Source organism: Drosophila navojoa, chromosome 3 (genome assembly GCF_054131105.1).
Source record: "Drosophila navojoa isolate 15081-1374.11 chromosome 3, UAZ_NAV_1.0, whole genome shotgun sequence".
NCBI lineage: Eukaryota > Metazoa > Arthropoda > Insecta > Diptera > Drosophilidae > Drosophila > Drosophila navojoa.
The window spans coordinates 21,761,899-21,785,698 of record NC_142891.1 but is presented as its reverse complement, the minus strand read 5'-3'; the positions used below and the strand labels follow the sequence as shown (position 1 = coordinate 21,785,698).

Sequence of the window (23,800 nt, the reverse complement as noted above, 5' to 3'; positions counted from 1 at the left end):
TGGCGACAAGTTGTGCGCTGCCAGGCAGCTAACATTTTGGCCGTTGTGGTTATTGTAGTTGTTGTTGTTGTTGGCCAGAGGCAAGTTTAGTCGACGTCTCAAAGAAAGTGGAAATTGTGCCAGATGAGGCATGTGAGGCTGATACTAGGTGGTTGGCGGTTGGCGGACAGCCAAAGCACAACAACTACATGCTACATCATTAACTAAACGACAGTTTAAGCGTTTGCCAAGAGCCAAAAAGAAAAAAAAAATAAGGCGAAAAAGATGAACGTAGAATGGACAAGGACGTGCCAAAAAAGGAAAACCGGTCTGAAATGTTCGTCAACGCTGCCGGAAATGTGGCACCATAACATTAACTAACAACTCATATCCTTGCAACAAATTTTCCTTTTTTTTTCTGGGGCAAGCTTCTGTTGATAGGCAGAGAGCGCGTCTAATGAAGCGGCAATGAGAGTGGGTGGGGGTGGGTGAGTCGAACAATGTGGGCGGCGGCAGCTCTCACACAGCCACAATGAAACCCAACACGAACCACAACAACAACAACAACAACAACAATTGCTGCTGTGGGTGTTTGGTTGTTGAACTTCTTGGGTAGAGCCTTAAAAATTTGCATATGAGCAAATTTTGCGGTGCTTCATCAAGTTTTTCGTGGCTGACAGAGGCTGTGTGGGCGTGGGAGGGGCGTGCCGTGCCGTGGCGTAGCGTGGAGCGTTGCCTTATGGCAGGAAAAATTAATGAGCACTTGATTGGGTTAGTTCGCAGCGGAGCTGTTTGAATATTCAATGAGAAAAAAAAAAAAAATGGCAGCACGATTTCAAGCCAGTACGAAAAAAAAAGAGAAAGTAAATGAGCCCAGTCAAGTGTACGAAAATTGAGTTCAGGCACATTCCAATCTCACCCGAAAACAACGCAAAAAGTGAGAAAAAATGGATCATTAAAATTCATTATTGATGTCAGCGGCGTTTTACTAGCACTCAAATTTGCCTAAACACTTGCTCAACTGCATGGATGTTGAGATAGAGATCGGCACAAACAGAGGGGATCTTTTATATTGTATGTAGTTTTCGTTTTAGTTAGTGGATTCTCATTATGCATCAAAAATAACATTTTATTTTTCAAAATTTAAGAAGAGAAAACAGTGAATTTATGTAGAGATCAAGGCCTATGATTGTTATAATATCTATCCACCCACATAATGTCTATAGGCCCTGTCTTCTTATGAAAGACTTATATGTATATATAGTAAAATATATGTATATGCTTTATCATCTATCCACATGAAATACTTATCTACTTTAAATTAGTTTAGTCAACCAATTTTGGGCTATGAATCTCTTTACTAAAGTTTAAGTTATGAAGGGGAATGAAAAAACATCCTTTACTATGAATTTGAGACCTCAACATGTCAAAATAGCTGTCACATTATAATGCGCCTGTATACGAAAAAAAAAAGAAATAAAATGCCTAAGGGCCATGTCATTCCAGAGGACTTAAGTGGAGCTCACCCACACACACACACACACACACAAATATATATAAAAAGCAATTCAGCAATTATTCAGTTGAACTCGCCGAGTCTAGACAAAGCAGCCAAGAATTTGCCGGACTCTGGCCAGGTGGGCAGGACCCTCAGCTGCTATCGCCTGTCACATAAATAGTGCTAGATGAATTATTAAAGCGGCTACGAAAATAAATTTAGCCAGCGGCAGACAAGGACAACAGCCCAACTGCCCTTATCCAGCATGCCCGCTGTCTCTCTCTCTCTCTCTCTCTCTCTCTCTCTCTCTCTCTCTCTCTCTAGTTATATTCCAGTCGCAGTTACTTTTTTTAAGATGCTTAAAAGCAGCGACGTCTGGCACTTGGAGCCTGCAGAACTGACTCGCCTGAGAGTCTGGGCAGCATAAAAAAGTTTTCATTTGCTCTGGCCATCTCACTCACACACACACTCGCTTGCTCGCTTTTTCTCAAAGTAATAAAAAGCGTTGGGGGTACCGTTATAATAAGCGGCGGCAACTGCTGCGGCGAAGTTGGCAAAAAGCGCAAACGTCGCCGTTGTTGCTTTTTTGTTGTTGTCTTTGTTGCCACATAAGTGGCACCTGCGACCAAAACCGCATACAAGCAAAGCGACACACACACACGCACACACCTATATGTGTGTATATATGTATGTGTGGCAGCAGCGCCTGGCGCGCTTTTAGGCGAGCGCATAAAAAATGTCTGCGCTACAAAAGTTTTGCAGCGCGTGCGGCGGCTTGACTGCGTTTAAATACCCTGCAAAAGCAGGCACATGAAGAGGGTGTATGCAGTGGCGTATAAGATGGTAAAACTGAAATAGAAAATATATTAAAATTCGTGGTGAAAATAAAAATATCTATGTTTACGTTAAAGATCTTTATATATTTTTCATATAAATATCTTTGTCTTAATATCTTTTGATTTAAATATATAAATGTTTTTTTGTTTTTCAATACAAATTGTTCTGTTACTGTTACTGAGTATCTGCTAGTCGTTCACACACTGCGCCTAGCTATGCGCTACTTATTTCTTTTGCGCGGCGCTTATAAAATATAATTCGACAGGCGACGGCGTTAAGGCAAATACTCATATATTCACAAGGCAAACAACAGCAGCAGCAGCAGCCGCAGCCAGCAACAAATATTTAAACAAAGTCAAAACGAGCTGTTGCAACAAAGAAAAAACAGCAACAACAACGACAACAACAACAACAGCATGAAACATTTTGCGCTTGGGCTGTGGCATAAAAGTTATGAAGTTGTTGTTTGGGTTAAAAGGCGTTTAAAGGCGTCTACACACACACACATACACATGTCTCAAGCATTTATACACACACACACATAATTTCACTTGTGCTTTACCTCAGCTGTAGCTTGCCTCACTCTACCCCTCTCGCTCTCTTTCTCACACTCTTAACTCTGTCTCGTCCAGCCAAAGAGTCGACCAATTTGCCAGCCATTTTATTTGCGGTTCTGTCGTACTTTTTATGTTGAGCAGCGCTAGTTTGTCCCCCCACCCGCCTCTCACTGCTCCACTCTTTAATCTGCCAGCTGTTGTTGCTGCTGCTGCCGCCGCCTTTGCCAGCAAGTACTTAGCCAACCATCCATTGCTCCTTGTTGACCATTTAAGTGCAAGTCTAATTACACAGAAATTGCTCGAGTTATGCAAGTCGAAACTGCATTTTCAGCTATCCCTAAAACATTAGCTGTAAATTACTTTAGCATGACTCGCAAATCTAAATGGTTTTCTTGTATTTCTGTTTCAATGTTTCTCTGTTATTTAGAATTAATAGTTCTGTACGACTTCTCTTCCCGAAATTCAGCTGAAACTAATGCATTTTCTATTGTTTTTCTTCTCTTTTCATGTGCGCTGCTTCGATATATTTAGGTAAGTTGAACGAAATCTGTTTGATTGTATTATGATTGAGCAAACGGATAGTTGATAGAGAAACCTAATGTGATTTTAAGTCATGTTGTTGGTTTGCTGAGCGTGGTAAGAGTGGGAAGGCATTATCCATTCGCTCTAGCTTATGTCTCTATCAATATCTCTTTCATTCTATCATTCTCTCTTTGATTCTCTATTTAATTGATCATTGATTGAAAAGATTGATGGATACAAAACTAAGATTTATTTGTAACTATTCAATGTGGTTCGGGAATCGATGATAGGGATATTGTTATATATCAATGATTGGGATGGGATATTGTTATATATCAATGGTTTGTTAAGATATGAAAGCCAATGAATTTGAAGGACTTCATCTAGATCTATTATCTATATAATATATATTCGTTTTAGCCGTTAATCTCTATATTTGTGTGTGTAGTGTAATAAATATTACAGTCAATATATTAGATCTTCAAACTTCAAGAACTCTGTTATCGTTCACCTTTTCCATTGATTGAATTTCATATTTATATTTACTATATTATGCTAGAAAATGAAAACTTAATTTAGTTCTAAAAAGTTAAACGTAGTTTAAAATGCTCAGCCTCTCTTTTTCTCTCTCCCTCTGGTTTAGTTTCTCATATTTACACACACACACGCACTCAACTGCTCTTGTTACCCACTCAAAGGATGTGTAGATAGAAGCTGTGTGTGTGTGTGTGTGTGTGTGTGTGCTGTCATAGACAATTCCAAGGCAATTGCTTCCGTTTGGCTGTGACACAGTTTCCCACAGCCTTTCACAATGCCGAACTGTGGAACTCTGCTCGATTCCAAACTCGAACCAAGCCAATCTTGACAATCCAGAGGCGCCAGGCACTTGCTGCTCGCCATCCTGTATACACACATACGTACACACATATATTTATATACATATATACATGGAAAAGAAGGAAAGTGCCATGTCGTCTGCCAATACAATAAATATTTAATGCACATGTTATTACATCAATAAGTGTGTCACTCACACACACACACACACACACACACATACACAGATAGAGAGAGCATGCAGTGGTATACAGATATTGTGGGAAAGCTTTTATCGCTCACCTTGTTGCCAGTTTTTACCATTTGCCAAGCCTGCGGCCCAACTGGCGTATACGTAATTCGGCCAAATATTGTAATAAAAAACGGAAAAGTCAGTGAGAGTGAGCTGACTAAGAGATATCCTGTAAACTTAGGAAAACCTGAGCAGAAACTATGTTTAGATATTTTAATATGATTTTAAATGGAAGCAGTAGAGATCAACTCAACTGATCTCAAGCAATTACATTATATTTGACATCCTAAGCGACTAAAACTAACAACTCTGCTTAGCTTTGAACTTGGGATGTTTTAAAATATTGATACGTTTGCTAATGAGTATTAGTATATTATAAAATATTCGAATTCTAAAATGCAATATAAAATCAGATAATAAATAATAATATATATTATAATTAAGTTTAAAATGACTATACCAAATATCATTTTCATGTCTTTCATTGTATTTCCTTCGTAGCAAAACGTATATTCATATTTCATAGGCTCAACACCTTCATTTATATACCCATTACCCTATACCCACCTAGGGTATTCATAAGAATGGCATCAATTTTGCTGCTCGAATCGCATTGTAGCCCATAGATTGTTGCATAAATTTATGCACATTGAATTGTCAGCTAGAATTGTAGCCATATTAAATTTGATAAATAAAAAAATAAAATAAATCGCATGTAAAAGTGAATAAAAAAAAAAAACGGGGAAAAATATAAATATTAATAAATATTAATATGTGTGTGTGTGTGTATCAGAGCAAATCAAAATTGTGTATTATTCATGCAAAGAGGCTTTCACTTTGGCAAAACGCGCGGGTTAAGCAAACGTAAAATATAAATTTGTGGATTTAATACGAAATGTGGGTCACTTTTTTATGGATCATCGGTAAAGTTCTAAGAAAAAATATCAACAAATATTCAATAAAATAAAATACAAGTATTTTTGGTTATTCGCGCTCTTTTGTTGTTGTTTTTAGTGCCATGTCAATCGCATTTGAGCCCACATAATGCCACAGGATGCAGGACAACATGGGCTTTCGGCCTGCGTGTTGCAAAACGTTGCATATTTTAAGACCAATAGCAGCAGCAATAACAAAAACAACAAAATACATTTGCAAACTAAAATTTTTTTACACTGAATTTTTTATGCGTATGAAGAGAGTAAAGAGAGAGTATATTGGTTTTTGGCAATATTCATGCTACTGCGTTTTTTTGAAATTCCTGGTAAATTGGAATGGGTAATAGAGGGACTCTCTACTTCTTAAAACACATTTCTCAAATGGATCACTATTTCCCTGCTATATCTATAAAAGTTCTGCCCCTTGTTATATCCTCTAACGAGTATCAGCCAGTCAGTCATGCCCGATCACATCGTCCTGTCTAGTTTTTATATTCCATTCACTCTTTGAACAATATGAGTAAAAATATTTATTTACATCAACAATATTTTTAGTATTTCTTATTTTTTATTTGTTATTAAAATGGGCGTGTAAATAGATTGAGTGACAGTTGAGAGAGGGCGACTTGTCGTATCATTTGATATACAAAATTTTAATATGCATTTGACATGTCCAAACAATAAAATTTCGCTTTGGGATGTGCCAAAGCACATGTCAAGTGGTCGAAAAATGTTTAAGGCTGAAATGTCAATAACAAATAGTTAAAAAAAAAAAAGGATTTCACTTTGTGCACAAATTTTGATTGAACTTTGAAGTTTATTCCATTGATATATGACATATTTTCGATGCTGAAATGTGGCGCAATTAAATGAAATTTTAATTAAAGGTTTGTGTTTGCGGGCTCGAAATTATATATTTCAAATGAAAAGCAGGTTTTCTAAAATGCACGAATCCGATGACATTTTACAAAATATAATATAATATATAATTTATTATCCATGTAATTTCTACGATTTTGACAATTTTCCCCTTTTATTACCATAGACGTAAAATGATTAAACCCATGCTTAGTTTTATACTGATCTGAAAACCTTATAATATATGTAGTCTATACTAATAGATATAATGAAATAACAATATCCGATAGTCATAACTTATATAGCCATATTAAGACCTCTTCTAATTCTTGAATTGATGACTTCAAGACTCTAAACCCTATCAACTGATCCAACCTAATACAGTTTGTTATTATATTGAATTTCGTTTTTATTTTTCTTCATTTTATCACACTCAATTAATTAAAATGTTGTAATGTTTGCTTATTACTCTGCCCGTGTTCATTTAAATCATGAAATTTGATCAAGTCGACGACCCACGCTAACACCATCGTCCCTCTCTCTCTGTCTCGCTCACACACACACGCAACACCACATTGTGTTGGTCTGTTTACGCATGTTAATCAGGCGTAGGGCAACCCTGGAAAAGGCAAACGACTCAGACAAATTTGTTTTTATATTTGATTTTGTTGCTTCAACCAACAAATGAGTGTGTGTGTGTGTGTGTGTGTGAGGGAGAAGGACTGGGTGTCTCGTGTGTAAGCCTAAAAGCTGCTTAAATTTTTAATGACTTTGCTTGTGTTTTTAATTGTGTGCCTGGCATTTGCCTGCGTTCTCTCCCTCTCTCTCTTGCTCTCACTTACCCGCTCTGACGGCGTTTGTGTTTACTTTTGTGCTTTTCAATTGTGCTTTTGGCGCAGCTTGTTAAGTTGCCTGTGGTTAGGCTGCAAAATGCGTTGCAAATGCAAACATACCCATGTATTTCTCTTTATTAATTATTAATCGAAACAATTAGCAAAGCAATTTCTAATCAATATTAAAATGCTGCCGACTGCATGCATGCATACATACCTCGTATGTGATTGACAGCTAAATAAATTGAAATTCAATCAAATTGCCGAAAACGTTAAAATTGCAACGCTTTTCTTGACAAGCTGGCAGAGCTCTTGACAGGGCAATCTGCATGCTGTCACAATTAGCATTGTTTGGCTATGTGTTGTTTAATAATTTAATAAATGTAACATAACGTAACGTAACATAATAACACATAACATCGTATATAAATAATGTCATTTTATTTTCTGACAAGCTCTGCCAACACTGTGCGCCTTACGCAACACAACAACAAATTGCTCGCCACAACAAAACATCCTAATTAGTTTGCCTGCTTCAAAGAGAGACACTTCACTCTCACCAATTTATGCTTGTGCAATTTCTCGCACTAAAATTCTATTTTTAGCAGCAGAAAGAAAGAGAAATGTGTTGGTACCGTTGCTCTTCACCTACTGTGCGAAATCACGCACACACACTTATGCAAACGGACAAGTCGTCGAGACATCAAAGCTCGCACGCTCACACCACCACCACAGCAGCAGCAGCAGCACTCTCTTACCTGCTGTCTCGCTTGCGCGCAGCTGTGACCGGCTTTGCACACAACTAAAAGCCGCGACGGTTTTTGGCCTGTTTTTTTTTGCGCTCTCGCTCGCACTGCCGTCGCGCGCGCTCAGCCCATAAAAATGACGCCCCACGCATGTCACGTGTTTAATTATTTACGTGACTTGGCTGCGTTCCTCTCTTTGGTTTCCCTTCTTTTTTCTTGCTTCCCCGCACTACACTCTTCTCGCGTCTTGGTCGTGTGTTGTGTTTGACATGCGAATTTTGTCTAAATATTTATTGCCAGTTTTGCTTTCGTGTGTGTTTCGGGTGACTTTTACGAGTTTTTTATTTATTTTATTTTTTTCGTCCTCAAAAGGCAAACTACGCGACGAGGCTGCCAACTTGTCTAAATACATGTACCACGTTACTGTTATTATTGTTGTTGTTGTTGCTGCTGTTGTTGCTCTGTCTTTTAGATTCACGTCTCGCTTTGTGTGCGATTGCAGCGAGGCGTTAAGACAACGTCTCTTACACGTGGCTTTTTCCTTGACTCGGCTTCACTTTAAATTGTTTGCGTTTTGTGTGTGACTCTGAGGTTGTGTGTGTGTGTGAGAGTGTGTGCCTGGTGTAGTGTTATATAATGTTGATATATTTGCGATTTGTTAGAATGACAGTCTTTTGATTGTGCTTGGAGTAGGGTTGGATAAAAGTACAATATGTGAAATATATAAAATCTTTATTGTTATAATCTTATTATTAGATAATCAAAATTATCTTGTTACTTCTTTTTTTTTTTAACTTTTATTGCCACAAATTCTCTGAAAGTTTTAATAATTAATGTTTAAATAAATTTAAATTAGGGATTTTCACTCCCCCACCTATAACGCCATTTCTTGGATTTCGTAGATCCAGATCAGCCTTCCGTGTGATCTTTTATGCAATTTTTTCAGAACTCTTAAGCACAGAATTAACATATAATAAATTTTTAGCTTCTGGCATTACTTTCTCACATTTTCACATTTTTTTTTTTAATTTGTTATTTCAATTCCCGTAAAGCCTATAAAAAAATTATTGCCTAGACACAACTGCGACAGCATCTCAAGGCACAGTGAATGGATGATATTTTAAAGCATTTACCGACTCGAGCCGAGCTCCAGTTCGTATCACTTGGGGCACATTACGAGAAATGGTGACAAAAAGGTTGCAAGAGCGAAAGAGAGAGACAGAGATAGATGGAGAGTGAGAGGGAAAGCCCATTATAAATTCAGTTTAAATTCAGCATTTGGCTTGGCATGCGGGAGACATTTGTATAATTTGTTGTGTCGACTACATTTTTATGATTTTGTCAACTCGGCAAACGGGCCAAACGAGCTGCGAAAGCAAAAGGATAACAAACAACAACAGCAACAAACACACACACATACAAGCCACAAACGAGCAACGATAATCATTATAATGGGCCTCTGCCAACGACGCCCTAGGGACACGCCCCTCCGGCAGGAAACCGGGTCTCAGTATCTAATTGCCCAAGACAAAAACAAAAACAAAAACAAACAGAAACGGAAAACAGAAAACAGAAAACACAGGGAACTGAGCAACAGTCGACCTTTCTGTCGTATCAAGACGCCACAGTTTGTGGCAGGTGCAACGCCAGCGGCCAGGATAATGATAAGGCGCTCGGCCAAGACATCAATTTATTGAAAAACAATCTAAGATGGCGTTACGACGTTGTCGTCGTCGTTGTTGCTCCTAACGGCAATTCAGCGATAAATTTTGTGTGGAACAATTTTGAAGAATTTGCGAGTTTATTGAAAAATTAGAATTAATAGGTAGATGTGTAGGAAAAACAATTAATAGATATTTGCTAGATATTAGAAAAGTATTAAATATTTCTTTGGTGGTCTCGTAACTTCTTAACAATTTTTATATATTATTCAGATATTGTAAAATTATCAATGCACCTTAAAGAAACTTGGGAGCCTCTTGCATATGCTTTAAGCCTCTCTGTCTAAATCACTATCAAATACATTCTATCCAATCTTTAGCAGTAGTAGTGCTGCCGCCTTATGAAAATCGTTTAATCGATTCACAAAACTTTTTACATATTTATTTCCTTATATTCACACGTGTTTCGCATACATATTTATCATATTTTTTTGTAAGATTGATTGACCTTTCTGTTCATTAATTTCCCCTCATAGTCATCTTAAAGTGAATCAATAAATAATTATGGAACTTATGGAACTGTCCATGTCCATTCGTATTACGAAAAGCATTGAGAAAGCAAAGTCTTTGCACTGCAGAAAATTCAATAAAATGAAAAGGCGCAAATGGGCAGCTACGTGTGGGCTTACCCTGCTACCCCTAACAGTTCGGCCAACCCCCCTGAACTTCTCCGATTCCCCTTCAGCTCCACACTTAACGCGAAATGCGCATCAAACCAATGAAATTTATGCGCCAGTTGCATCGAATAGTAAAGGAGTTTTCGCACAAGGACTCACACTACTGTGTATGTGTGTGCGTGAGTGTCTGAATTGCAGCGGGGTGGCAACCCTGGCGTGAATTGTTTCAATTTCGCTTGGCAAACAACAATTTGCGCAAAAGTGGCGACAATTCTGCCGAGTCGCCGGAATCTCATGCATGCCCGACGCTCTGGAATTTTCATTTATAATTTTCTTTATATACATATATCTTTGCCGTTATTTTATTTTTATTTTTTTACTATTTTGTCTGGCAGTTGGAGGACTTATGCGCCGAAAAAGCCACATTAAAAAACGAAATACATATGTATGTGTGTGTGTGTGTGCGTATATGAAAATCATTTGATTCAATTTTACACTGGCTGGCCGGGCCGAGTCGCGCTGGTGTGGCAGCAGGCTTTAGCGGAGCTCCTGTTCCTCCGCACACAACTGCAAAAGCCATGCAAATCATTTTTCCTTTTTGTACCCGGGGGCACCACACACACACACACACACAAACGAAGTGACGTCCTGTGCACACTCTCCGGCATTGTCCTTGTCGTTGGTTTTTTCAAAATGAATCAATAAATTCTTTAGTCCTTGCAAAAGAAGTTTAACCAAAATTCTTTTCCATTTTTTTTTCGGCTTTTATTGTGCGACCCTTTCTCTTCTTTTTTTTTTGAGGGAATACCCTAAGTGGAAGTTCGGGAGTTTGTATTAGGGCTTAGATATTTTTAAATCAACATATAGCATATATATGTATATATATAAGTTATTAAATTGTAAATAAAATCGTAATATATAATTAAATGTTTATTTGTTTTTATACCCTGAACCCATTGAAAATGGGAAATCAGGGTATAATGGTTTTGTTAAAATGTATGTAACAGGCAGAAGGAGGCGTGGCAGACCCCACAAAGTATATATATTCTTGATCAGGGCGACAAGCTGAGTCGATTTGGCCCTGTCCGTCTGTCTGTCCGTCCGTCCGTCCGTCCGTCCGTCCGTATGTATGAACGCGTCGATCTCAGAAGATATAAGAGCTAGAGACTTCAACTTTTTTTTAAAATGTCCGTATATATCACGCGGATATCGAGTTTATCACTAAAAAACGATAACTCATTCCGATACTTTTTTATCGATAAAAAACCTTATCGAAGATCACTTAATAAATTATATCTCCTACATCTTTCAATCTAGAGTCTCCAAATTTAAAATGTATATTAAGATGAATTTTATACAATTTCGGTTTTTGTTAAAATTTACCCCCACCCCCAAATCCACCCCCTCACCCTAATCTTTGTAAAAGTCGTATATCAAATACTAGAGACTTGAGCTTCGGTATACACATACATTTATACATCATGATTACGTTCTGAAAGTTTCATTACGATCGTACGTCTAGAAATTAAATTATTCCACAAATAAGTTCTCATAATATCGCCTACACTGTAGCGCAACCCAAGCGCAATCGCCTGTATATGTGTGTGTGTGTGTGTGTGTGCGTGTATTTGTTTGCATGAGTGCGTGTGTGGGTGCTAATTATTATTGAAATATCAGTTGCTTGTAGGGTTCAGGGGATCTCGTAGTCGAGCAGTCTCGACTAGAGCTTTCTTACTTGTTTACATTTATATTTTGTAAATTTGTTTTTTTTATTAATATTAATATATTTTTTTTTATAAAAATTATTTTGACATTTAAAATGTTTATAAAATTATTATTTAATTTTCATTTTCCCAAATTTTTTTTTTAATATATATTTATATTTAACTTTATTTGTAGATATTAATGAATATTTTCAGAAAGGGTATTCCACTCCCTCTCCATGTGCAAATTTCCTGCTGTTTTAATGTCTTTGTTCAGAATGTTTTTTTTTCTTTTTGAATACTTGGCGACACGCGTTATATTCAAATTGCCATTACTTTTTTGTGGGTCTGGCAACTCTCTATTGATCAAAATGCCCCATGCAGGACAGCCAAAAAGGTGGTCTTTTACACTGCGCAAATGTGTGTGTGTGACAGAATGTATGTGTGTGTGTGTGTTTCATTCATTCTCATTTCATTGCGGTTGCCTTGCTATACCGAATGTAAACCCAGTTTGGTTTTTATCAGAATTCGCCTTTAGCTTTTTACAATTTTATATAACATAAATTTTTCTCTGAAAAAAGTCAACCCATTCTGTTTGATATATTTCAGTAACCTCACTGCAAACCACTCCTAAGCACAGTCCATGTCCCATAATTAATTATGTTGTAATATGCCAGACGAAAAAGGAGATAGCATTCGCTTGTTCCACTCGAATAACTTTGAAGGAGTTACCCATTGGGGCTTACCCTAACTCTCCTACTCTCCCTCTCTCTCTGTCTCTGTCTCTATGAAATGAGCGCACATTCAACTACTTTTGTCAATGGAGCATGTCAAACAACCTCTAATTAGTCAACATAATCCAACTAAGCGGCAGCCGCACCCCCTTGTCGTCTGCAGCCGCCGCCTCTGGCTCGAAAACCAAACAAATGCCAACTTTGATCTATTTACAAGCAATTATTAACACAACAACAACAACAACAACAGCAACAGCAACAAAAACAACAAACAATTTTACATTTTTGCTTAATTACACACAAGTTGCAGCGCCGTCTATGCCCCAAGCCTCCGTCCACCTCCTGTCCCTTCTCTAAATCCTAGCCAAAAATTCCCGAATTCCCGTTTCACTGTCTCGCTTTGACTTTGCCAGCCAAAAAATGAGCTGCGCTGCTGCTGACTCTCGTTTTCCCCTTCCCCTCTGCCCCCTTCTCTCTTCGTTTCCCTTTGCCGGTCTCCATTTTGTGTCCATGTCAAATATTTGCACAAAGTCCAAGCAGCCCTCTTTGCTCTCTCTCTCTCGCTCGCACGCTCTCTTTTGCCGTTACCCTTTTGCAGCTCATCCGTTGGACGTAGCTTATCATTGACAAAAAGCGCAGCGCAGGCGGCGAAGCAGGAGGCGGCGAACTGGTTTCGGGGTTCACTGACTGTCAACATGGCTGGCGCCCTTTTTCGCCGTAGATCCGACTTCCCCACTCTCCCAGCCCTCAGCCGCGCCAACTTGCACTTTTTGCCCGAGCGTTGCCAGACAACGCACAGTCAGCGTAAATTTTCGATGCAGAAAGCAAAACAGGGAAAAAGTGGAAGGCAAAGAAATCATTTTAAATGCGGCTTAAAATTATCTTTGATAAGCGCGGCGCAATGCTGCTTACTGCTGAGTAATTTATAGGCAAACGCTTTTGCGCCTACTCAAGAGGTCCTTGAGATCAAAGTCCTTGTCATCGTCGCCGTCGCCGCAGTCGAACTTGGTTAGGGTCAAAGTTTAAGCGGCTTACCGAAAGCTTATTTAGCAAAGGCAGACAAAATAAATTGTCGCTGGGAAAGGCAAGGCAGGTCTCATTAGTGTTAAAGGTGAACTAATTGGACAAAAGTAAATACCCCTAGTCATACACTAGGGTAATAAAGAACTTATCGGGCGTTTGCTTAAATATGAGTGAAGAGTGCTTATTAATTATCATTTCTGCTGAAAAGCTCTTATATTTATAAGTTAATAAAAAAAATTAAAATACCAATCTTTCCACTACTCTTATATTGCTTGAAAGAGTGATGGGCAACTCTTATACCACCGCAAGCTCATCGCTGCCTCTCTTAAAGTGCACTAAATCTGCACTTAAAGCTTTTAAGCAAGTTGCTCCATTGATTTGCAATTTTTCTCTTCTCCGTCCGCCCTCTCTTCACTCATAGCTTTCAAGTTCACTTACAAATTGATATTATGAAGCATGCGTCCCAATAATAAAGATCAAAAAAGAAGAGAGGTAGAAACAGACACAAAACAAAATCAGAAGAATCAAGTTCTTTCAAGCAGCAGCAGCAGCAACAATGCAGCTGCTACTTGACTACATTTTTTTTTGTTCAGTTTTTCACTTGATTTGTGTAGCAGACGCTTCAAATTTACCTTTAGTTACCTCCTGGCTAAACAAAAAGTATGAAAGATGGAAAAGAAGAGAGCGACGGAGAAGGAGAGCAGAGACAGACAAAAAAGTTGTGCAACAAATTTTCTACTACTTTTACACACAAACAACCTACTCCACTTTTATTACTACCTTTTAGTGGTTGTCTCTTACTTTGACTTTTGTTCAGTTCTGTTTTGTCTGTCAGAAGGACAATGAAAGAGACAGAGTGTAGAAGAGGGCGAGGGCGAGGGCGAGCGACGAGTGACAAGTGATTTCTCTGCCCGATAGCGCAATTCGTATTTCCCATACAACTTGAAACTTTTTTAATAGATTTCAAATTTTTGCCCGCATCCCACTCTTATAATCTCTAGAGTAATCAAGCAAATTAGTGCTCAATAGCAAAGGAGCCAAAGGGAAACAGAAAGAGAGTGGGAGGGAAAGATGAAGGGAGAGCGCGCGAGACCCAAATCCGAATTGGATGCCAACTTTTGACTTGGCCTTTGGGCTGACTCCCAGGATAATTTGAGCTGTAAATTGTTGACAGCTTTGGGTTACAGTTATATATTTTTTCCTCCTCTGTCCTCTTTTTTTGTTTTTTTGGCCATTTTGCTGCGTAGACAAATGAAGATAAATGTGCACTGAGCAACGGGCAAAAAGTTTTTTAAAAATTTCCTATGCACAAGTTATCGAAATTTAAAGGCGAAAAGTTTCAGCTGGGGTAGTTGAGACTTTGCAATAAATTTGTATTATTTACTATAAAGTAAATAAATACATTTAATTTTGTAGTTTCAATAAAATACATATATATTTGTTAAAATTTAAATTAAAAAATATTATCTATGTAATTTTGTTTAAAATTTTAAACTGAACCAAAAATTTTGATTTTTCATTTTACTTTCGTTCTCTTATACAAATCATTCCCATGTTTGCTGAAAGCGATCTACCTTTTGAATGAAATTTGTTTACAGGGTATTAAACTTGTAAACTGTAACTCGTATCGAAATAAATGCGATAGTCTTGTTATAAAACGATAGTCGAACTAAAAACTTTCTGTATGTGCACACACACAGTTTTAGCTGTTGTTGATCTCAATTTTGTTGCTTGTTGCTCTTGTTCTTCATTTTCTACTTCTTGATGATGATGAAGATGAATTGCAGTTTGAACTTTGATAGAAATGCACAACAAGCTTTGTGTAGTTTATTTTTTGCTTCTCTCTCAAGTTGGTTGTTTTTGTTGTTTTCGCTGCAGTTGAAGCAAAAGTTGCTGCAAAGTTTTTAATAAAATTGTTGCAATTTAATGTTTTATTGGGGCGAAACATGTCAAAGGAAATGCAATAATTGTGTCAAATGGGCGTACGCTCTTAATGTTGCTACCATTCCCTCTACGGCACATTTAAATAGAGAGAGAACAATACCAAACCGTAACTAAATACAGCACAAAGGAAAGTGCAAAAGCTAAGAGCGGGTTAAATGAGACAGTTTGAGCTTGAGAGAGGGAGAGAGAGAGGAAGTTTCGCCAAGTTTGTCTCATTGTGCATAAAATGCGAAAGCAAAAACAACAAAAAAGTTCAAATTACGAAATGCAACAAAGAAATCCAGCACAAGTCGAGGGGTGCAGGAGCAACAACAATAAAGACAAAGAATTTGCTACACAAAAGTGAAACTTGTAAGGAAGTTAGAAGTCAAAATGAAATGAGCAGAAAATTGCACTTGCAATGCGAGAGTGTGTGTGAGAGAGAGAGAGAGAGAGAGAGAGAGAGAGAGAGAGAGAGTGAGCAAACAACAGTTGGAGTAATTATAGCGTTAGATGAATATGGATATCAAAATATGTGTGTATATGGGGTTCGCCTTTTGTTTTGTTTAATTACAAGTATAACATGATATTTTATGATAGTTATGGTTTATTTAACTTTGATTATGGCCATTCCGGTTCAGGTGTCATCTCTTAAGCTGCTAATGCGCTTAAGCAGAGACCTTTGTGGAAATTTAAAAACAGTTGGAGTTGAGTGAACTTTCAGCTCGAGCAAACCACAAACGGCATTTGCTCAACGGCCATTCGTAAATAGACAGCGACAAATGGGTCAATTAAGGCAAAGCAGCTAGATTAAAGGCTGGTGGGCACCTGCGCAGTTAAATTGATAACTGGGCGTGTGCAAGGCTGTTTATTTTTGCAACGTAGTTAGGAAAGCTTTGAAGTTATTTGCGTGCTTGAATTGAAAGTTGAACATTGAACGTAAAATTAAGAATACACTTAATTTCACTTAAATTCTACGGCGAATAGCAGCCAAAATATAAGCAACTACAGTTATGTATATGTAGGGCTTCGTCTCGTTTTTGTTTCTGTTGCCTCTCATCAGGCGCACCAGTCATGAGAGATAGAGAGGAAGCGCGCAGCAACAGGCGATGTTAAATATAGCCCAACTCCTCCCACACGCTAAGATCGCTATACCTGCTGCTCTGCTCACGGTGGGCGCTCTGTGTTGATGTAGACAATTAGAGCTTAAAAGCTCTGCTCGCAGTCTATGCCAAAGCTAGGCTCGCGCTCTCTTCTTTTTTTGTGTCTTCTTTACTCTTTGACCTGCATACATATATACATACATATGTTTAAGCTCGGCTGGCTCTCTCTCCTGCCAGTACCCCAATACATTATATCCGAGCACCGCATGAATGTCTTGCTCGCGCTCTCTTCGTGCATTGCATATTGGCCTCAGATCTGCTCTCGCTCTCTCCTTCTAGTTCTTCTTTCGACTACTCACGCTATGTTGCGATTCCTTTTCTATTACACTCTTACTCCATTAGTCCTTTATGGCCTGTTTCACCGCTTTACACTGTGGTTCCTCGCAGTTCACAAAAATTTGGATCGTTCATTTGCTCTTCGACGATTGTCAATAAAGGAAGTGGGAAGACGCTGTGCGTGATAAATTTTGTGCCCAAATTTTAATTAGTGCATTTTGTAGTCGCAGTGTTTGCAGTGTTTACATGGAAATATTTTAATAACCAATTTGATTTTCCAAATATTACAATTACCAAGTTTATTTTTTACAATTGACAATTGTCCGTGTGCGTTTGTTTGCCTCTAGTGCACGATTCTCTTTGTTGTAAATCGATTCGAAAGTGTTGGATAAAAAAAGTTACAAAAAAAAAAGGAAAAACAATGTTTAGCAATCGCACTTCGTTTTTGGGCAATCGTTGCATGATTTTTGATTTCTCTGAGAAAAACAACGAGCTGTATTTGGAGTGAGTATGAAGATAAAAATATAATTAAAATGAACTTTCTTAAAATATCTAATGAACTGTAAAATAATTCCTTCTTATGCGCTGCGCATATACAGAAAACTGTTATAACTGTAATTTTACTCATTTTCAACATATTCTCATTCTCTCTCTCTCCCTCTCTTTGTCTTTTACAGTGCATTTGGTATGAGCGATAAGAGTAGCAGCGCCACCAATAGTCTACCGAATAGTCCTATACATAGCAACAATAACAATTCGTCGCTGCTCAATAACAACAACAACAGCAGCAACAGCAATAACAACGCCAACTTGGTGGCCAGCAATAACTCGCTAGCAGGCACCCCCTTTGGTAACGGCAATAACACCAACAATACCAACAACAACAACAGCAGCAGCAACAACAACAACATCATGTCAAGCAGCTTGATGAACAACAACAACAATTCGTGCAGCGCTAATCGCAATGTTGTTGTTAGCATGGATGACGATTCATGCTATCGCCTGGATCCAGACACAGCCGTTGTCACCTACGGCGAAAAGGAGCCCGACCCGGATAACATTAAGATGTTTGTGGGCCAGGTGCCCAAATCGATGGACGAGGCGCAGTTACGCGAAATGTTTGAGGAATATGGCCCAGTGCACTCGATAAATGTGCTGCGTGACAAGGCCACAGGCATAAGCAAAGGTAAGTGCGAAAGAGAAAAAAAATATTATATTATTTAATTCCTTACAATATCAAAAATTATTCGTACCATCTATTTAATATGTTACAAAATGCATGACAATTGCATAATGTCCTTTCAAATACTAAATACCCTACACTCAACGGTAAATGCTGAAGCTAGCTCACACTCCCACACACGCTCTCTCTCGCTCTTTCTCTGCACGAATAACTGCTTAAAGTAAATAAGATAAAATTAGCCATTCAATGCACATAAACACACACAGAAATATCAGATATTCTCTCAATCTACATTGCTTTTGCATATTGTGTGCTTTGAGTGTGTGTGTGTGTGTGTGCGTGTATTTTAATTGCATGTCAAGCGCTTGCCATTTCATTTCATCAGCAAATTGCTTTTTGTTCGCCATTTGCCTGGGAGCTGCCATTTGAGACGGAAACTTTGAATAGTCAACGAAGGAAGATATGAAGAAAAAAAAAAGAGAACTCAGTATGTGATCTCGAGTTTCTTTTTGTATTAAAGCAGCTCTTAAATTGAAGAGGTTGATTTCGACTCTCTTGATGATTGGCCGATTGCTCACTTTGCTCTCTATTGTTGCTTTTGTCATTTGCAGGCAATTTAAAAGCCTCTCAACGGCAGCCAAACACATTTCTATTGATGCACCACAGTGCGGCTTCTTCTCATTCACAGCGGCACTTTCAATTGTGATGGCCTTTTGTCAAGTCATATTTTTATGTTCATTTCTTTTTCTATTTATATATAAATATATATTTATACATTTGTTTATTTAGGCACCGCCTATTGTACTTTTTGTTTGCTTTTGTATCATATCTTATTCTGCCTTCTCTCTCTTGCTCCCTCTTTCTCTTACATGCCAGCTCTCTATATCATTTTGTTAGGGCTGCATTTGACAGGCGTCCGCTGCTTGGAAATGTGGGCGTGTGCATGGTCAGCTTGTCATCGATGGGCGTGGCTGTTATGTTTGTCGTGCTTGTCTGTATATGTGTATGGAGCTGTGGGTGTGTGTGTATGTGTGACAAAGTAAAAGCGCAAACAGTTTTAGGACGCACTTAAGTGGCGCGTTGTGTTGATGATTTATGACAATGAGACAGCGCGAGAGCGACTGGAATTGAGAGTGTGAATGGAAGTAGAAGCTTTCGGCTAAGTGCCTGCCTACATATGTGTGTATATCTGTGTGTGAGTGTGTGTGTCCTGCTGTTTATCACTTGAGCTTAAAAGCAGCGCGCCATGCCACAAACACAAATCGACACAAATTGCATTTGAAAGTTATTATTTATGCCAGGCAACTGTCAAATGCTAGCAAACAAAAATAGAGAGAGGGGCATACGATGACCCAAAAGAAAAGAGCAAGAGAAACGATATAACGGCGAGGAAATACTCTGTAGATTCGAATTGAAATTGGTATATTCTCACGTAAAAAGTTTTTTAAAAAATAAAATTTTAAATTAATATTTATTTATTTATTTAAAAAAAAAAAAATATGTATATATATATATTGATATTTAAAATTCAAAATATTTAAAACGGAGAAGTATATAGAATTCAGGTTTAAGTGCTAAAAAACTTCCCATCAAATATGCTCAAAAGAAGAATAAGTAAAAGTGAAATAAAATTATTAGATTTGAAGGTTTTATGTTAAAAAAAAAACGTTTCAAGCAATCATATCATGACTGATAGACCTTCTACCAATTTAATATGATGACCTTCATAACTCAAGTCAGATCATAATATATGTACCTTCTACTCGTTTATAGTAGGGTATATTTGTAAGCCAAGGGGACAAAGTTTTTTGTACTTTCTTTGCCACTTGCAGAATGTTTCGTTGTTTAGTCGTTTCCTTTTTTTTTTCATGTGCAGTTTTATTTTGGCTTCAACTTCCTGCTACAACATTTCCATTTAGCCTGACTTGTAACCTAGTTTTGGCCAGTTTTAGTTTCGTACCTTGGTCCTTTGTGCTGCGACAAAAAGTTGGCAGTGGAGTTCCCCTATCCCATCCGCCGACCCCCGCCCCCTCCATCCATTCTCAGTCCTGCACTGCTGCCAATGGCTTCAAATTTGGATTTTGCTGTTGCATTTTGATGGCGAAGCGCTTGGCCAAAAAGCCAGAGCGCAGAGGACTTGGCCATGCTGCAGCTACCAAAAATGGGAAATGACACTTTTAAGCGCGACGATGACCTCTGAACCAGAAAGTCGTAAATAACCTCACCCGCTAAAGAAGAAAAAAAGCAACAACAAACTGGGGAAAAAAAAAAGGAAATTTCCTTTTCGTTTGGGCAAAAGTTTGGACTCGGCTTTTATTATTTCTGGGCTAATGCCTTTTGGCTAAAAACTTGTTTTTCTTTCACACTAAATTTCGTTAGCGGCCAGTTACTTTTTCGAGTGGATTTTCTATGTTGTTTGCGGGTGTTGTTATTGCGGTTATGCTGTGGTTCCTCTCCACTCGCTGTGCGTTAGAGAGACAGAGAGAGAGCTAACGCGAGCGCGAAGGGTGGGTTTGTGCAAAGGTTTAAGCTCTCCACTCATAATTTATTAGCGCTTGCGGTAAACGCAGCTATTGGAAGAGTGTGAGAGCAAGAGAGAGAGAGAGGGAGTGAGGGATAGACTAACTGCTATGTGCTCGCTCCTCTCTGTTTGTTCAGGTGTAAAGCGCTTTTACAGCTTTGTTTGGCCAAAGCGTTTAATTTGATGGGCCTTTTCTCTCTCTCTCTCTCTTTCTACTTTGGGCCTACCTTCACAAGTTGTTTAAAATTTGTGGGTTTTTAGGTGAAGTTTCTCGAGTGGGTCGAGAGGCATTCTGAAAAAGGGTCAGCCATAAATTAGTCAATGAATGACAAACTATGCACATTGGAAATAAATTAAACTTTAATTTTTTGGGGAATATAACTCAATTAGAAAGCCCAAAGGAAATTACTGTAATTAATTGATGTAATTTAATTGATAGATATATATTTAATATGATTATAAATAATTTAAATATAATTTTATGTAACACCAACTATTCTACAATTTTTTTTAAGACTACTTCGCATTCACTTTAAAGTGATTTTATTATCTCTCTCTACATTCAGTCCTTGAATATCTTTTTCTATAAGTTTGATTTATGACCATAACGCTGACCAAATCACACAAAAAAGCAGGAAATAATATAATTCAGCCGCAGTGAGAAAATATGCTCTTCTTGGCCATTTGATATTTTTTTTTTTCTTTTTTGATTCCGCCTACTGCGCTTGAGAACTTCATTTTGTAAAGCTCGCCTTCTCACTCACACTCACGGGGCTGCCAGTGTAAAGCTTTGCGTCTAACTGTGCTTGGCCAGCTGTCCGCTGTCACCTAAAATAGAAAAAGAAACGCACTTATCTGCCGACTTCATCCGACTTGCTGTGTCTGTCTTCCTCTCAATTCTCTCTCTTTCTCTCTCTCTCTCCCCTAATGCTCGCCTACTTTGTGTGCTTGACATTTTTATTTAGCGGCTTGCGGAGCGTGAAAAATGCATAAAATTTCACTTAATTTTCAAAGAGCATTTCAATTTCAAGGAACCGTTTTGTGTTTAGATACCCTGTGAATTTTAAAAATTTAGGCAGTGATGGAACAGAAAGCAAAAGTCAGCAAAGTTGGTTATAAATATAAAAAGTCAATAAAAATGAAAAGTTTAGAAAAAAAATTGGTTTCCATATTTCTTAAAATATTTTTCTTATGCCTATACAGGGTATTTGCTAGTCGACTACTCACTCTAGACCATACACTGTTACTTATCCTTGCAGCCTTTTTGTGGTTTTTGGTCATGACTTTTGGCGCCCACTGAACTATTGCTAAACGTTTGTCACTTTCGCTACGTCGAGCTTTATCTGTATGAAGAAGAAGAAGAAGTGAGAGAAAGGCGAGGGCAAGAGAGAGAGAGAGAGAGACCATAGAGCATAGAGAGGAGAGCCATAAACTAAATTCGATTGCAATTGCAGTTGGCTGCAGCTTTTACTCCTTTTGCTGCTGTTGTTGTTGTTGTTGTTGTTGTGTATTGTGCAGTTGGTTGGGTGTGTTGCCTTCTCTCTCAGTTTAGTGAGCATGCCAACTCAGCTAGTAAATCTCTGCAGCAAAGTTTAATGACATTGATTTATTTAACTTCGATTAATTCGTTTCCTGTTGGCTCTGTCCATGTCCCAGTCTCTGTCTCGCTCTGTCTCTGTCTCTCGGTGTCTACGTGTGTGCGACCGGCACATCCTTTATGTATATATTCCCCCTTTCTGGACTTTGGCACGTTGTGTGTCTGGGCCAAGCGGCAGCGACGGCTCTCGATTTCACATCTTAAAATCCAATCCAACCCACTTTCTCACACACACACACACGCACGCACGCCCCTCCCCCCGCCCCCTTAACACACGGCCCTGGATTAAGTTTTTGTCCAAAAACGTGACTGGATGTCGTTTTCAGCTTCTGCCGCCGGTTTTGTTGTTACTTTATCGCATTGTTCCCTCAAGCAAGCGAAAGCTCAACTGCTCTCTGCCTCTTCTTCTGCTTCTTCGTCGTGTGCTCTCCCTCGCACTGCTTGCGTCTTGTTTTGGCGCTTTGATGCTAACTGCAGTTGACATGCACATAATGGGAATTGAGAGATTTCGCTTCTCTTCTCTGCTCAGCTTTAGCTGACTTGCCTAGCCTGACGGTCGTCTTCCTCTTATTCTCTGCTTCTTCGTTATCGCGCGATTGGTTTTCGTCTTTGGTTTCGCTTGCACAATATTTTATTGCATTTGGAAATCGTTTCGATTTTCTTTCATTTGTTACATTTAACGCTAGTTTAATTTTAAGTGATATTTAATCTGCGATTGCACAAGTTACATTTCTTCGTCTCTCTCTCTCTCTCTCTCTCTCTGTCTCTGTCTGTCTCTCTTACCTCTCCACTTTTCTGTTGCCTTTGATTTCATTTCGTTTGGAGCTAAGTGAAATGCGATATTTGTTTGATTTAGCGCAGAAAACTTAGAAGATTAAAAAGCAAAAGAAATACCAAGCGTTTATTTGAGTTAGTTTAGTTTTAATTAGTTTTGTTGCTTTTCCTGCAATTTAATCATCAAGTGAGCTTTTAAGTTTAGGTGTAGTGGACTTGAATGAAATGATAGGAAATGAATCTAACTAAATTTGTTATGTACAGAGTAAAATTAGTATTTATAGTCTATAGTAAGACTAAGACTAGTAAAAAGCTTTCATAATGGCTAGCTTCTATTAATAGTATTGACGTTTAATAAACAAATTTATGAGTTTTAATTAACAAATACTTAACTAAATCATAGAGAGCCGGAATATAAATTAATTAAAAGAGCTTTTTTTAAGCTTTAGCGACATTCTTTTGCTATAGCTGTTGAGCTGCGCTGACATTCATATGTAATCATGTCTGAAATGTTATAAAAAGTTCAAAGCTGATCACTAATGCATAACAGACAGAGCTTTTGAGCATCTTGTAAGCTTTCGCTCTTAAAAGCTTCCATACATCAGCTTAATAGATCGCAGTAATACGAAATTCGCATTTGCATTACACACACTTTAAAAGCTTTAAACTTTCAGTGCAGTTTCAGAAAAAAAAAAAGAAAAACACATAATTCTCACACATCCGCTGCGGCG

General features: G+C 38.2%; 1 protein-coding gene across 6 annotated transcripts in view; it reads left to right on the top strand.

Moving 5' to 3' along the window:
- bru1 (bruno 1) overlaps positions 1 to 23,800 on the top strand; it is a 90,488-nt gene that overhangs the window by 22,289 nt on the left and 44,399 nt on the right. For 4 of the 6 annotated variants that reach the window (XR_016196403.1, XM_089257398.1, XM_089257397.1 and 1 more), the window contains exon 2: positions 17,672 to 18,180. Coding sequence is in view for 5 of the 6 variants with exons in the window: in XM_089257398.1 (XP_089113524.1) it covers positions 17,672 to 18,180 (509 nt within the window). In the remaining variant the exon portion in view is untranslated. Of the gene's footprint in view, positions 1 to 17,111; positions 17,499 to 17,671; positions 18,181 to 23,800 lie in introns of those variants that run through there. The other 2 variants (XM_089257400.1, XM_089257401.1) reach the window with 2 other exon arrangements.